At 34.8% G+C, this 15,354-nt stretch overlaps 2 protein-coding genes across 2 annotated transcripts; one reads left to right on the forward strand and one right to left on the reverse strand.

The window, feature by feature from the left end:
- The first annotated feature begins 4,338 nt into the window (after positions 1–4,338).
- LOC114320097 (uncharacterized) lies at positions 4,339–7,242 on the forward strand. Its single transcript, XM_028267197.2, has 3 exons — positions 4,339–4,726; positions 5,896–5,919; positions 6,515–7,242. The coding sequence occupies exons 1-3, from the start codon at positions 4,534–4,536 to the stop codon at positions 6,859–6,861; spliced, it is 564 nt and encodes a 187-aa protein (XP_028122998.1). The 5' UTR covers positions 4,339–4,533; the 3' UTR covers positions 6,862–7,242.
- A 561-nt stretch (positions 7,243–7,803) lies between these two features.
- On the reverse strand, positions 7,804–15,022 carry EMB2795 (condensin complex subunit). Its single transcript, XM_028267196.2, has 13 exons — positions 14,585–15,022; positions 14,399–14,500; positions 14,197–14,314; positions 12,460–12,533; positions 12,329–12,389; positions 12,050–12,250; positions 11,648–11,937; positions 11,386–11,530; positions 11,050–11,303; positions 10,925–10,955; positions 9,920–10,059; positions 9,277–9,387; positions 7,804–8,210 (listed from the first exon to the last, which is right to left on the reverse strand). The coding sequence occupies exons 1-13, from the start codon at positions 14,846–14,848 to the stop codon at positions 8,016–8,018; spliced, it is 1,986 nt and encodes a 661-aa protein (XP_028122997.2). The 5' UTR covers positions 14,849–15,022; the 3' UTR covers positions 7,804–8,015.
- Between the last annotated feature and the right edge of the window lie 332 nt (positions 15,023–15,354).

Consider the following 15,354-nt stretch of genomic DNA (forward strand, 5'->3'; position numbering starts at 1 on the left):
TGATGACATATTCTTCTCACCCTTCTCCATAGAAATTGAGGGTTTCAGATCCCCACTCTTTCCGTTGGATTGACTTTTATTAACAATTTTTCCATTAACAGTTGCAGGAAACTTTTTGGTAACAGAATTTCCAAAGCCACTCAAGTTGTCCTGTGGACCAGAAAGCATTGACCTTAGATCTGGTCAAATTATCCTTTACAAAAGAATGATCAACAGTTTGTTTCGTGGACACTGCTTTTGTTGAATGAGCTACACTTGTGGTTTGCTTCCAATTTGAAAGATTGTTTGATATCCTATATTCCCAATTTATACTGCTGAGTTGTTAATTTATTTATTTATTTATTGGTTTTTTGTTTTCTTAATTTTATGTGTGTTTTTTTAAAAAAAAAATTCAACATTCTTAAAATCTGTTGTTTTTTTAAAATAACAGTATTAAAATTTATTTTCCCTGAATTTCTACTTTTTATTAGAACTTAAAAATTCAGAGATATTTTTCCCCCTTTAACAAGTTTCAAACTAGCATGAATAAACATGAAAAGCTTGACATTAATTTAAACCAGGAATGGCCTCTTAAAAAAGCCTTGCATTAAACATGGTGCAAATCCAAGGACACTCCTGGAATCCTGGTTTTAGTACAGAAAAAAATATAGACAGATAACTTTCCACTGTTTGGTATCAGAGTAAATGCTGGTTTATGTGAGGAAATTTTCTTCTTCATGATGAAGTAAAAAACATTCCCCTTTGTACATTCCTCTCTATCTGGTTCAATTGTTGATAATTTGAGTTATAATTTTAGTTTAGAATTTGGGTTTATATATGCATTGGTTCAATTGTTTATATATGCAACAAATATAGTTAGTTTCTAATTCATTGGTTCAATTGTTAATTGTTCATTCTGCAAATTCAAAACACACCTGAAAAATTGGAGGAGCCTTAAAAATCACGATATCTGAAACTTCAGGCTTTCTAAAAACATACAAAACCTGAAACACCAAAACCATCAGCAAACATCAACTCAATATTCATGAAAGTAAAGACTCTCATCTTTAACCACCAGAAATCTTACACTTAAGTTATACATAAAACCAAATGAAGTATCTTTTATCAGTTGGGTAAATTATCGGAAACGATAACATCAATAAAAAGGCAATAAATTTGTAACACGCATATTATTTATAGTCAACATTAACCAAAAGGAGAAATATTAGAATGACATTTTACATCTGTGACAGAATGCCAAAACATTGTTAATATCGATGGAGAGCACAAGTTGAAGAACCGCTATTGTACTGCAAGGAAAAATATGTACGAAGCATTAAAACATCTGTCTGAATATACTTCATGAAAAGAATCAGATAATATATGAGTTGATAAAAAGGACAGCATAAAAACTATTAGACTAATTATCTGACATTGCCTTCCTAAAGGTTTTCAGCATAAAGCATGAAGCTTCACAAAGTGAATTATGCCTTTAAAGAAATTGGGATTGTTAAAATAAATTAGAAGCTAGAACACAGCAAACAGGTTACATTTATTGAAAGCAAACAAGATAGATTACATTTATTGGAACCCAATTTCGAAGATCCAACAGTTACTTCTTTCATTTGACGATCCGGATTTTCTCAAAACTTAACTGTTTTGTTGGGTTTAACTTCTGATTAAGGGCGTATGAGGGGTTTCGTAGGTATTGAATCTATGCTTGGATTGTTTATTTATGTTAAGGGTTATGGGTATTGATCTGAAGGGAAAAAAATGATTCTTTGTTTGTAATTTTGTTGTGTGATCTGTTTTTTTGGAAGGTTGATGCTAGGTTTGTTGGACATTCATTCTAAATGAGAAATGGTTTTTATTTGGTTTAATTATCATGTTTTATGAGTTTTGAGTTCATTTATTAGATCCCTATTTTTCTACTATTTTCTGTCACTTTCTCGCAATTTCTTGGGCTGTTTTGCATTCTCTCTATCAGGCTGTGAATAGGTTATTTTATGGTTGTGAACAGGTTATTCAAATGTTGGTTTCAGGTTATTCAAACAATCTGCTCTATTTTTATTTTGTCTCTATGGTTTAAATTGATGTTGGCTGCTATCATATACCTAATGGGTTCTTCCAGATTTGATTGTCCCAATATTACATTAGTTTTGTTACTCATATTGAAATTTTGGAATCATATGTAATGTAACTCATTCTGATTTCTTTTTATTTCTTCCTTTGATGTATGCATATTCATTCTTTGGTTTATGAAGTTTCAAGGAATGAGGGCCAGCTACCCTATTTTTCTACTATTATCTGTCACTTTCTCGCGATTTCTTGGGCTGTTTTGCGTTCTCTCTATCGGGTTGTGAACAGGTTATTCAAATGTTGGTTTCAGGTTATTCAAACAATCTTTTCTATTTTAACTTCTAACAATTTTATACTCCTATAGTTCACTTGGTCACCAAATTTGTATTACTATTGTTTTAGAATATTATTGTATTTAAATTTGTTTTTTTTTATTTTTAATATTTAACATGCCGAATCATTAAATACTTAACAATCTTGAAGGTGATAGAAGAAAAAATGTCCATGTGAATCCTCCTCAGATAAAACCTACTGTGTTTGAAATCATATTGTTAATTTCCTCAAATGTCAGGATGGCGACGAATATGGAAGGAGCGAGTATCTGCGGGAACAAGGGTGCAGATGAGGGCCGATTTGCCAGTTATGCAGGAGGGGACCCCCATGGAATCTGAGTCTGTGGGACCCAAACCACGGCGCCCATCTAACCGCATGATTCTACCATCTATCAGTGCTCCTGAACAAAACATCCTTCAACTGCTTGAAGAATGTAATGCATCTGGCATCTGAAGTCACATGTTGCCAATTCATAATTGGAAGTTTTTGCTATCATAATTGTTGTATAAAGTTGACAATCTCTTTTATTTTTTTACTTTCTTTTTTTTTTCAGTTTCTCTTTTCGTCTGCCTTCAATCAGTTGCTTGAGAATATGTATTTCCAAATGGAATTTTTTTGAAATCACACAATATGTATGTATACATTTGACAGATGATTGAAATATGAATTAGCTGGTACAGTGCAATGTTGTCAAGTTTGCTTTTGAAGTTAATAGATGTTACTGTTAGGAGAATTTTTCTAATTCTCACCAAAGACTTAGACCATGTATAACATTCTCCCTTTCCCATAGAGAAAGAAGAACATGACAGATCTTTATTCGAACTGGCAGTGCTGCTTTCAAAGGCTATTTTAATCCATGGACAGTGGATGTCACCACTTTAAGACTGTGTTTGGATCTTGGATTAATGTTATCAACGAACATATCTCAGCTACTTAAGTTTTCCAATCGAAGGCTTTAGCTGTGCACAAAGCTTTTTTGATGGCTAACCAAGTGGCTAATGCTTCTTCTGGAGTTTTCCTTTGTCACTCCTAAGCTCAGGGGTTATTGGATTGGTTTTGTAGGCAGGTCAACAAATTTTAAACTACAAGTCAACTAATCCGATCAGCTCAACTTGCTTGCGTCTTCTCAAGCTGCTCAGATTGGTTTGAGTTGGCGCGGAATGATGAGAGGATGATTTTTATGCACACCCCTAAATGTAAGCAGGGTCAGGGTATGTTAATGAACCCTAAATGAACCATTTCGTATAGCATCCTCTCTTAATTTTTATTTATTTGCACAAAACACAAGTTCAACTTACCTGTACACACACATATGTATATTTTGTGTTCTGATAGAAGTGTTTCAATTTGGGAGAAGTGCAATTTATCTTAGGAAGATTTTTTTTTTTTTATTAAAAATATCAAAAATGTTACATATTCTTAAAAAAAATACAACTTTATAATTCTGACTCACCTGTGATTGGTCTAGAAAGGAAAAAAAAAATAAAAATATATGATTGGTTTACATCATTTTGAGAGTCATGGATGTTCCTAATTTTGGGGGTTCCTGAAATTTATTTGGGTTTCTAATAAATTGGTGTTTCATTTAAGTTTCATGTCTTCATTTAGGGATTTTTCTTCTTCCCATGAATTCATTACCTACTCTTTGAAAAGAGAAAAAAACAAAACAAAACAAAACAAAACAAAAAATTTGAATACATCACTCTCTAATTTTGATTTATATTTTAATGTCATCATTAATTGCACCGTGCCTTCAGGCACGGGCATACGCTAGTATATATATATATAGAAAAGAAAAAGGTGAATCCTTAATATTAATTTTTAAAAAAATATTTGATTACCAAAATTTCTGTTACTCAAATAATTCGAATATATCAAAACAAAATCATTTACATCCAAAATAATATCATTTTAAATATTCCAAGTCATTTAAATCATAATTTTTCCAACCACCAAACACTCTTATAATTTTTAATAAGTGAATCCAAGCTTGTCAACTACGATACGATCTCACTTCCCTTCTGCCCCCACACTCATTCGGTTTGACTCGTCTCATCGTTCTCTTTCTCTCTCTATTAGCGAGATCTCTCTCTGACTCCATTCCATTCCAGCCCGGGGAGACAGAGAGAAAAGCTTGGAAAAATGGTAATGAACGACGCAGGATCGTGCAATCCGGGAGTGTTGAAAGCGATCTTCGTGGTGATGTCTCTGTGCTTGTTCGGGTACATAGTGGGTCCTCCTCTGTACTGGCACTTCATGGAAGGCTTAGCCACCTCCTCTTGCCCTCCCTGCCTCTGCGATTGCTCTTCTCAGCCTCTCCTCTCCATTCCCCAAGGTGGGTTTTCTCTTGCAGATCTCTTCTTCATTGGACACTCAATTAATGATTACTAAATTTGGGAAAGGACTTTAATTTAGCTCGTAGATCTCATGATCTAGCGCCTTTTCATCTAATTTCATTCCAAATTTGAGTAAAAATCTTGATTTGAATGAACTGCACCAACCCTTTGAAATGTGAAAGTTGATGTATAAATTTATTGTTGTGTGGATATTATTATGTAGAAGAGAATTTGCTTTGTGGCTTCTTTGTTGTAATTGGTGGGCAAACAGTTTAATGCCATTCAGTTGATGCCTAACCTTAGAGACTCTGCTATTCAATGTATTTGTGTCAAGGAAGGATGTCCTTATTTTGGCTCCTATTTTTACCTGATAAGATGAAATTCAATGAAAATTCTCTAAGGTTGTGTTTGGTTCCAGGATTTGGAAATGGAAAGGAAAAAGGATGGTGAAATGTGATTTCACTTAGTTTCACACACCTTTTCATCTTCCTTTTTCCCTTTTCCTTTCCAAATCTCTCCTTAAATTCTTGAACCAAACACAGCATAAGTAATTGAGGATAAGGCCCTCTTTGGGGATGATCTTGGGAATCTGATTTCATTTTACTCTACTAGTTTGCATGAGAGATGGGATTCTTATCAATTGCTGCTTAAATATTATTTCACTATCTTGACGACTTTTTTTCCCTTTTCCCTAACTGTAGGTAAATTTCTCTCTAAAGCACCCCCAACTAAAAAAGTACCATCTGCTATTGTAACTCTGCATGAACTGGATTCCATTTATCATTTTTTGATTAAAAAACAAAACAAAACAAAACCAAAAAAAGAAATGTTCTGGGATGAGAATTTTAGTTTTTATTTTTTTTCACCTTAATTAACCTTTCATCAAAAGCCATAATATCACGCCACTGTAAGTATATTGGTTTAAACATCCAATTAAGACATGCTATATAAGCCCCTGTTCTCATCACTATTGAATGTCACATATTTTTGTTGTATAATTCTTTGGCTATAATTTTGACAGGCATGCTTTTGCATGTTGGCTTCTTGTTTTTTATTCACCAACCTAGGGTTGCCATCTTTTACTGAATATATTATTTGAATATTCTGCCACTCTTTCAATTTTCTGAAACATGTTCTTATTTTTGTCCTTCGACTTTGTTTCTTGCAGGACTGACCAACACTTCTTTTACAGGTGAGTTTCTCTCTGTTATTGAGTATATGCAAAATTGCAAATTGTTTTGGTTTGGCTTTTGAAAAGAGAATAACATATCCCCACCCCCCTCACACAAACATTTGCACATATTTTTTTGTTTCACCCATACTGGACTGGACCATCAAGTTAAGTTACCTGAACATTCACTTTTATAAAGAAAGAGAAATGTGATGAGAACATTTTCTTTTCACTTATCTTCAATGTTAGGCAAACCATCATTAGTGTCGGACACTATTAGGGGCACTGACATAGGAGGTTGTGAGTCGATTTGGGATTTTCTAGCTTTACATTTTGCGACATTAATGCTTTTTTCCAACCAATTGATGGTCTATAATCATTTGAGTTTCTTTTTGGCCACAACTGATAACATGTTGAACATTACAATACGATTTGAATAATCCTAGATACAGATTTCAAGTTTTCCCGAGCTATATTTCTGCTCAAATTTAGCAAACCTCCTTGCTCTGAGGTCTTGGACTGCCTAATAGCATGAATCTGTATATGAAACAAAAATGTTTATCTAGGTGCTTGACTTTTTATCTTTTCTTTGTTCTGTTGGCATATTTTCATGCAGATTGTGCAAAGCATGATCCAGAAGGGAATGAAGACACAGAAAATAACTTTTCAGAGCTTTTGTCTGAGGAGCTGAAGCTACGAGAAACTGAAGCTTTGGAAAGTCAGCGGCGTGCTGACATGGCTCTTCTTGAGGCCAAGAAGATAACATCCCAATATCAAAAGGAGGCAGACAAGTGCAATTCGGGGATGGAAACTTGTGAAGAGGCAAGGGAAAAATCTGAGGCATCTTTATTGGCACAGAAGAAACTGACTGAAATGTGGGAGCAGAGGGCTCATCAAAGAGGATGGAAAGAAGGGGCCGCGAAGTCTCGTACACAGTCTCAGGGTAATGTTCAATCTGCATAAAATGCTGATAGCCTCGTGTGATCCCACGTCAAAGGAGGAGGATGTTTATGAATTTGATGAACTAGGTTGAACCATCTGATCCAATTCTTAGTACTCTTATAGAAGTATCCATTTGTTTCATGGCATTTCAATACAGCCAATCTGCGGAAAAGGAGCACGTCCTCCCTCCCCCTAATTGTTAATTTAAAAACCCCCCACTGGTAAGACATTGAAAATAGGGATTGTGTATTTGTTACTATAAAATGCTTAAATCAATATTAGATTATGTCAGCCGTAGTTCAGCCATGTTGTGCTTTCATGGTTTCATATACACCCCTAATGGGGCAAACTATGTGATCAAAGAAGGAAAAAAAAATGCCAAGGCCTGTTTTGATTCCATTATTTTTGAATTAGTAACAGTTGTTGCAAAATAGTTCAGCAGTTATGTGGAGCTGCACTTTATATGTTTCACATTCTGGTTTACTGTTCTGGAAGTGAATTCTGTTTTGTGTTTTCTTGATCAAGAGGTAGCAGCTGAAGAAAACCTCAGCCGTGATTAATTGTGTAAAAATTACTCAACTGTGCTGCATAGTTAAGAATGCATAGTACTTGATGACTGATGTTTGAAAGAAGTGATCTCTCTCTTTAAGACAAGCTTTGAAGCAATCAAATTATAGGCTGGTTCAAAAGTTTTATGGTGCATCGTCAGTATATGCTGAAGAATGCAGCAGGAGCTTTCTTAGTCAATGATAGATCAAAATAGTGTCTTTAGATGATTGATTGTGCAAACAATAGAGCAAATATAGTCATTCTATCTAGGGTTGAGTCCTCTAATGGATCTGTTCATTAAGCAAAAACATTCATTTCATATCATTTTCAGTATAGAACTTATAACAAGAAAATGTAAACGCTCAATAACTAATTCTGATTTCTAGCTGTAAAGAGAGTATGAAGAGACAAAAATGCTTGTCAACAAAATCTGCACATGATTTAGACAATATTGTTGACAGAATACAACATAAATGACATTTTTTTACAGTCTTGTTCGTTTGCTCCAACTTGAGAATCATTCCACAGATTAGTTAACACATCAAGCACGAGCTATGCTATGCATAACAGAAGTAAACAAAAAACAATAAAATGGAGATTTAAATCACTGCACTCGAAAGCACATCTCAGTTGGGTGGTAAGTGTATGCTAAGATCATTCAAGTTGGTGCAGCCATGGATGTTCAATCCATGCTCATTGGCTAAATGCAGAAGGCATATGAAACACAGATGGGGAGAGATATCCTGAAGTGCTGCAGCTGCCCTGCAGTCTTCCGGAAAGCTGGCCAAGATGTACTTGAAAGATACCATTTCTTTCTGCCCCTGAAGTTAATCCACAATTAGATATTACTTTTCACACTAAAAAAATAAAATAAAATAAAATAAAAATAAATAATAATAATAATAATAATGAGATCAAGCACAATGGTCATAATATAACACCAAAGTAGACAACTAGCACAGCAGAAACACACATACCCAAAAAAAAAAAAAAAAAAAGCACATATGTCATATAGTGCAGATGATGCGAACATATGGAGGGCCATGGAAAAACAAACTGGAATGATGTCTCATTATTTTTCAAAAAAATTGTGAAATATCTAGATCATAAGTATCAAATATCATTACTCTATGGTACTACAGGTTGAGAATGCCAACAAAAGTAGGCATTTGGAGTAAGGAATAGATGTACTCATCTCAATGAAGAACTTTTTTCACATAACTCCAAGCATAGACTAAATATGTTCCATCCCTTGCAGATTGTAGAGATAAACGGAGTATATTTATACTTAGGGTTGGTTTGGGATGTTCTAAAAAAGTGCACTTTTTGACTTATTGGCTTATATGGGTTGGGTTTGGATTGGGCTTGATGTGATGTGTTAGAGAGGTGATGTGATTTAAATAAGATGATGTGACTTAAATAGGATAGTGACTTTTTGACTTTTTGTATTATTTAGGACATGCCAAACCAAGCCTTACATTCATTTTTTTCCCAAGACAAAATATCATTCACCTTTTTAACCTAAACATACAAAGGGGGTGTTTGGGAAGAAAAAAAATAGCGTAATTTAGGCTAAAATTCACAAAAAGACAAAATAGGCTAAAATAGCTAATAAGACAAAATATCACATCAAACCCATAATCATTTCACTTTTTCTCTCACAAACATCACATCCAACCATAAAAAAATCCAATCATCTTCCCAAACACAAAAATTTTAGCCTACTAAAATAGCCAAAAACTAAAATAGCCTACTAAAATAGCAACTTCCCAAACGAAGCCAAAGTAAACAAGACAGCAAATCTTTCTATGTAATTTGTAATTTAATCATGTTACATCTGCTCTTGACAAAGATTCATGCCAACGGTAAAAAACACTTATAGCTTACCTGAATAGACATTTGAGTAGATTCTTGTATATGGTCCCACAGAGTTTCTTTCAGTGCCTGGACATCAACTTGTTTAGAAGTTCTGTCGTATTGTACTTCGATCTTATTTACCTGATTTATTTAGAGAAGCAAACAGTGTAAGCATAAATGCAAATATTTTCAAAAGATAACAGTACAATTTGACAATAATAACAATTTGTGAATTGCATATTCTCTTGTGTCCTTTTTTCTTTCTTATGTTCTGACTGGTTAATAGTAAAAATGTTGGGAAAATAAGAACAGAAATTTTGTTACCTTGAATCTGACAATCTATCGTACTTGCTAAGGACCAAAAGAAAGTAAATCCTTTAAGCAATGGAGCAACATAACTATTTTCTGCCTTTTCTTTAATGAAATGATAGAAAGACAATATTTGAATTCTCTTCTATTTATTTTTCCCAATTTCTTGGTGGCCAACATTGAATACAAAACATGAAAAATGATATCCCCACATGTCCTTGTCAATTCTTATATAGAGGCAGAAATCTTAATTTTGAGACTACCATAATATCATTTGACAAGCTACCCTCCCTGAAAATCACACACTGCAATACCCAAGAAATCACTTTAGTGTACACATCAGGAATAAATATCAAAAACAAACCTGACGAGGCTGAGAGACGAGTGTGTTTGAATCCTCCACATCACTATGAACATCTCCATCATCATATTGACCACCATACAAATTTTCATCATCCCATGACGGCAATGGTCTGTCATCATCTCTTTGTTGATTCCATTCCTCTGACGGCAGAATCAAGCACAGTAATCCACAGAATAACATTAAATAAATTGTATATATTATGTGTAATTTCATCATTTGGAATGAACTCATCAAGGCATAGCAAGACAAATTCTTACAATTGGCAATTTTATTACAAGAAGAAAAAGAAAGTGCAAATTAATTGATTGTGACACGGCGAGGGAGCTTTGGTCTTCTATTCTTATCTTGTTTGGAGCCACTTGGGTGTTTCCTAGAGACGTGGGAGAGCTTGTATGGCTTGAAGGGGATGCGGGTGGAAGGAGAACATGGGTATGGCCCCTTTGGCTTTGAAGTGGCTCATGTAGGGTGAGCAGAATAGGACATTTTTTGGTAAGAGGAACCATTTAGGAAAATTAACAGCAATCTTTTGCCCATTTTGTAGAGTTAGTTTTCGCTGATGGTTATTCCCAAAATAAGACTGACAACCAAAAAAACAAAACAAGTTGCTGCCTGTTTGAAAATGTAAGCCTAAATATTTTGTTTATTGTGCTATTTCTGCAAAGCTGACAATTATCTCAATTTCACCAATTTGGATTAACACAAAAACATTCATTTCAGTTTTGGGGGGAAAAAATCAATGGGAAGTGGGGAAAATAATTACAAATTCATGGTGTGCAAGTGAAAGTGGAACCCAATGCAATCGAAAGCTGTGGCACCCATAAAGAAATGGTGTGTATATGTGACTTTGAACAAGAAACAAGTATTATTTATGACCCACCAAAATGAAAAAATACACAAAGTGGTACAAATAAAAAAATAAGTACTGCAACAAAAGATCAACACATCATTATAAATGCCTATTTGGCATCAAAGAATACTTGCAATATTAGCACTCAGATTATTTACCTGAAGACTTTCTTCCTCTCCTCCCAAGGCACTACAACCAGGAAAAAACATATTGTAAAAGAGATTATAAAACACTACACAATTGCAAATCATATTGTCTATTTGTAATCAAAGACAAGTGTTACCATGACATTAGGTAGAAGAAACAACTTGACAAGATCCTCTGGTTGATAATGGCAATCTTCTGGAAGTGTTTTATTACATGACTCTCTTTTTGCTGGCAGCAGTAATGAATTGGGGTTCTTAGGTGGAGCAAAGACATCTGAAATCTCATTGTCCAAGGCTTTTGTGAAATCAATATCAAGTTCTGCTTGTTTTTTGTTCCTTGGCTTCTTAGCTGCTAAAGGTGATCCATTTTCTGTGGCAAGATCCTCTGAACCTATAAAAAAAAGGTTATATATTACATAATTAAAGTGAAGAGCAGATTGATGATATGGCTGCCACAAGCTTCAAAAGCCAACCTTTTACTTTTCGATACTTCCAATGATCGGGGCCTGCCCAGGTATTTTGTTTTGAAGTAAATCCCAAACTTAAAAACAAGTACCCATCAACTTTATCAAACCTGTCATCTATATCAGGCTCATGAAAAACAAATGGTTGATTTTCCTGCAACAAGAAAAATAAAATATACAACTTCATCAATTTCTACTCCAAATAATTAAAATAGAATTAAATTTCAAAACCCTTAAAAGCCACATTTCTGACAGTCATACAACAAGAAACCTCGCGATAAATTGGTGAAATTGGATCTCCACCAAAAGTATCTTCACCAACCACACTTGTTTGGTCGTCATGATCAAAGGCCCAGGTCCCACAATTATCAAATGCATTATCGTCCAACTCAGCATTATTTCCACTAATAGTTTCATGAACTTGCTCTGCTGATTTCAGTCCAGAAGAAAATGTATCTGATGGTCTTTGGCTACTTTCATCAAATAAATTGACTATATTCCTGAGAGTTGGAGAAATTTCATCCTTCTTGTGCATGTTGAACACCATCTGTTCAATGTGTTCTATAAAGAAAACAAGGAAAATAATCAAACCTCTCAACACTCTCAACATGCATTCAATTCATACAACAAAAACAAAAACCAGAATCACAACATACTAACAAAAGCAGTGCACCTTTAGCAAAAGAAAGATCAATTGTGTCTAATTTGTCATGCTGATTTGCACAAGACATAAACTTCCCTGGCACTTCCAATGAATCAAAAAGCACCTGACAGCCACCGTATACTCCAAGATTATTCAGCAAGAGGCCCTTGGCCCCTCCTTCATCAAACTGTGCAGATGTTTGATGATAGAGAGGATCCACAGCAAAAGCAACTGAAAAGAAAAGAAATCCATTATAACTTCATCGTCAAAATGACATTAGTAGATAGAACAGAGAGAACAAGCAGTCACCATCAAATTTCTTAACATTAAGAGCCTCAAATGACGATTCCAATGTTGATAAAGGTGACACCTGCATAAATTCATTCCTTTAGCTTGAGTTTAATGAGTAACCTATTCTATAATATTAGAAATCTTCCTACCTTCCTCTCTTGCTCTTTTTTAGAATTGCCTTCCTCTTGCCCGTTGCTGACATTGGCATCTTCCATCACATTATCTGCCACAATAGCAGAACATCAAGAGGCCAAGAAATAAGATGACACTAAACATGAAAAAAAAATGCTGAAAGTCACAGCTCAAACTGCAACATTATGTATTTTCATTAACCTTATAAGCATGGAATATGAAAGCCATAGAAAGACATATAAAAGCTAAAGGAGGAATGAAATCAAAAGAAAAAGGACAAGAGAGAGAGAGAGAGAGAGTAAAATGACAAAATTTCCCATTTGCAAATAAAACCCATGACCAATTAATTATGAGGAAAATTAAGTTGACAAGATCACAACAATAATAACAAATATTACAAAGGAAAGAGTATATCAACTTCTTGCTTGAGATAAAAGTTGCAACTCAATTCAAAAAGCCTAAAGCTTGATTATTTGAGATCGGCTGCGTGGATCTATTTCTCAAATTTGCAATGTTCGAGCCCATCAATTAAATCTAAGGCAATAATGTCCTTTCTCACATCCTTAACCAATACTTATTGGTCAACCTTCTTTCCTTTTGGCATCTTCAACCTTAATCATATTTCTATTTACACTTTCCCAAGGTGTTAATTGGTATTTTTATGCACGGAAAAACCATCTCAAATAATTTTATATCAATTTATCTTTGTTAGATTCTGTTTTTAACTTACTATGGACATATTAGTTTTAGATTTTGTCTTTCCTTGTAGCACCACTTATCCATCTTAATATCTTCAATAGGCTATGCTCATTTTTAGACATATTTTTGGATGCTTAACATTTTAAACCATACCATAAATTGGCCTTAATAACTATCCTTTAGACATCTTTCCTTTAACTTAATAAAAACAACAATCACAGCACATTAATGAAGCACTCTTCCATGTCACCTATCCTGTTATAAGCCTATCAGTCACATCCTCCATAATCTCTGCTTCTTTATTGATAATTGGTCCAAGATATTACAAATTATCACTCTTATTTCCTCGTTAGTGCTTCTAGTTTTGCTAAAATCTCAATCCAATTTTGTCTACGTTTTACTTAACCTGAAACTTTTGGATTCTGAAGTTGCTATCCACATTTTAAACTCCGACTTAGTTTCTATTCTGAGTTTACTCATACCCTAGTTTCATCAATTAAAACTATATTGTCAACAAACTACATGCACCAAAAGATATCCACTTGAATGTGTATTAGTTCATTAAAATTAAAGCAAAATGATAATGACATAATGTTGATCCACGATTTACAAAGTTTAAAGAGCCTAGAGTACCAAAATTTAGATAGCCCTTGCACGTTCACTTTAGCCCACTGTAGCTAGGCTAATTATCGATTTTGAAAATGTAAATTAGGAACATAATGTGTTTTCCTTATTGCTATTGTTGATTCTTGATGCATTGGTAAATGCCATGCTGTTGAACATAAAACATGGGCTTCAATACAAGACTAACTGCTTTGTGAAAATAAGCCAAAGATACCCAATCCACCACTCCCCAACACAGATCAACCTTGAGTAATGAATTTTTTTTTTATTTTAATCTTCATGTAAAATCAATATGATTATCAGAAAGTCCTTCAAAAAAATTTGCATTGAAATTTAAAAAAGAATCAAATTTATATCAAGCAAGGAACAGGACTAGGAAGAACAAAATTGCTAAAGAAGCTATGTTTTCGTGGGCACTGGAAAAAGCTAACCTGGTTCATTTTGTTGACCGACTCGAGTAATCCCTCCAAGAACCTTGTATGCCTCTGAATGCACTGAATCCACCCTCATCGAGTAAATTTTAACTCCGGCTTCCAACGTGCAACTTGCCTACTTAGAAAAAATGCAAATAACATACAAATATTTACAATTTATGGAAATATGCAGTCAAATACAAGGCACAAAAATTACTACCTTTTGAAAGTTGGTCTCCATATCATCCTCGTCTTCCACCTTAATAATATCACAGAGGTGATCAATCAAACTCAGCTCCCATGTATTCTTCTGATTAATTTTCTGCATCACACAAATCATCCAAATCAACCAAATACATTTCCAAATCAACATTAAACATGAAAAACTTCAGGCAGTTAAAATTACATTCTCGCTAGCGAGTTTGATGCAGTTTTGGAACAACTCGAGAATTTGTTGTTTGTCGAGACAGGGGTCGGGAGCAGGCGGAGGAGAGGCGGGGGCGGTTTTGCGGCGGATGGCGGCAGCGCGGGCGGCGCGGGCCTGGGCGCGTTCGAGTTGGTCGTTGTTGGAGCCCAAGAAGAAGGTGCTGGTTGGGGATTGGAGGCGAGAGGCCATGGCGATTCTCTGCTTCTGTGCAGTCGTGGGATTAGGGCTTAGGGTTTCAGCCATTGAAATGGTTAGAGAAGTGAGATTTTAACAACAAATTTAACAGATCTGAGGGTTTGAAAAACTACAATCTACAATAAAGAATTCAGAGAGGGGGGGATTTGGGATCGGGAGAGAGGCGCTTGAATCCTTTGAGAGCGAAGTGGATCTTCTTTTTCCCTCCTCTTTGTTTTGTTCAAATTTTTAAAAATAAAAAACAAATATAAATTTTGAAGATGGAGATATTATCGTGTGCGTCGCACTCGCACACAAGTTAGTTTTTGATTACCTCCTTAGGATTCGGACGTAGGAAAATGTGTGAGAGCTCAAAGTTGCGACGGCCCGAATATCTGAATTTTAAAACGACGTCGTTTTGGTTAAAAAAAAAAAAAATTCCCACCTTTATATATGAAAAGGAAGAGAGAGAGTGAGAGGAAGAGAAAAGAAAGAGAGGGGCGAACACACAGACAGAGAGAGAGAGCTGGAAGGTAGAAAGATATGGAGATGGCGACAGTGCGAGACGTGGGCGA

The sequence above is a fragment of the Camellia sinensis genome, chromosome 8, assembly GCF_055761805.1.
Source record: "Camellia sinensis isolate YWXY chromosome 8, ASM5576180v1, whole genome shotgun sequence".
NCBI lineage: Eukaryota > Viridiplantae > Streptophyta > Magnoliopsida > Ericales > Theaceae > Camellia > Camellia sinensis.

Bases quoted from the DNA above. Each gene is read 5' to 3' on its own strand.
- LOC114320097 (XM_028267197.2), top strand. From the start codon at position 4,534: ATGGTAATGAACGACGCAGGATCGTGCAATCCGGGAGTGTTGAAAGCG. The intron at 4,727-5,895 runs GTGGGTTTTCTC...TGTTTCTTGCAG, and splicing joins TCTCCTCTCCATTCCCCAAG to GACTGACCAACACTTCTTTT. The intron at 5,920-6,514 runs GTGAGTTTCTCT...ATTTTCATGCAG, and splicing joins GACCAACACTTCTTTTACAG to ATTGTGCAAAGCATGATCCA.
- EMB2795 (XM_028267196.2), bottom strand. From the start codon at position 14,848: ATGGCTGAAACCCTAAGCCCTAATCCCACGACTGCACAGAAGCAGAGA. The intron at 14,501-14,584 runs GTAATTTTAACT...TGTGTGATGCAG, and splicing joins TCAAACTCGCTAGCGAGAAT to AAAATTAATCAGAAGAATAC. The intron at 12,534-14,196 runs GTTAGCTTTTTC...CTATTGTGGCAG, and splicing joins CGGTCAACAAAATGAACCAG to ATAATGTGATGGAAGATGCC.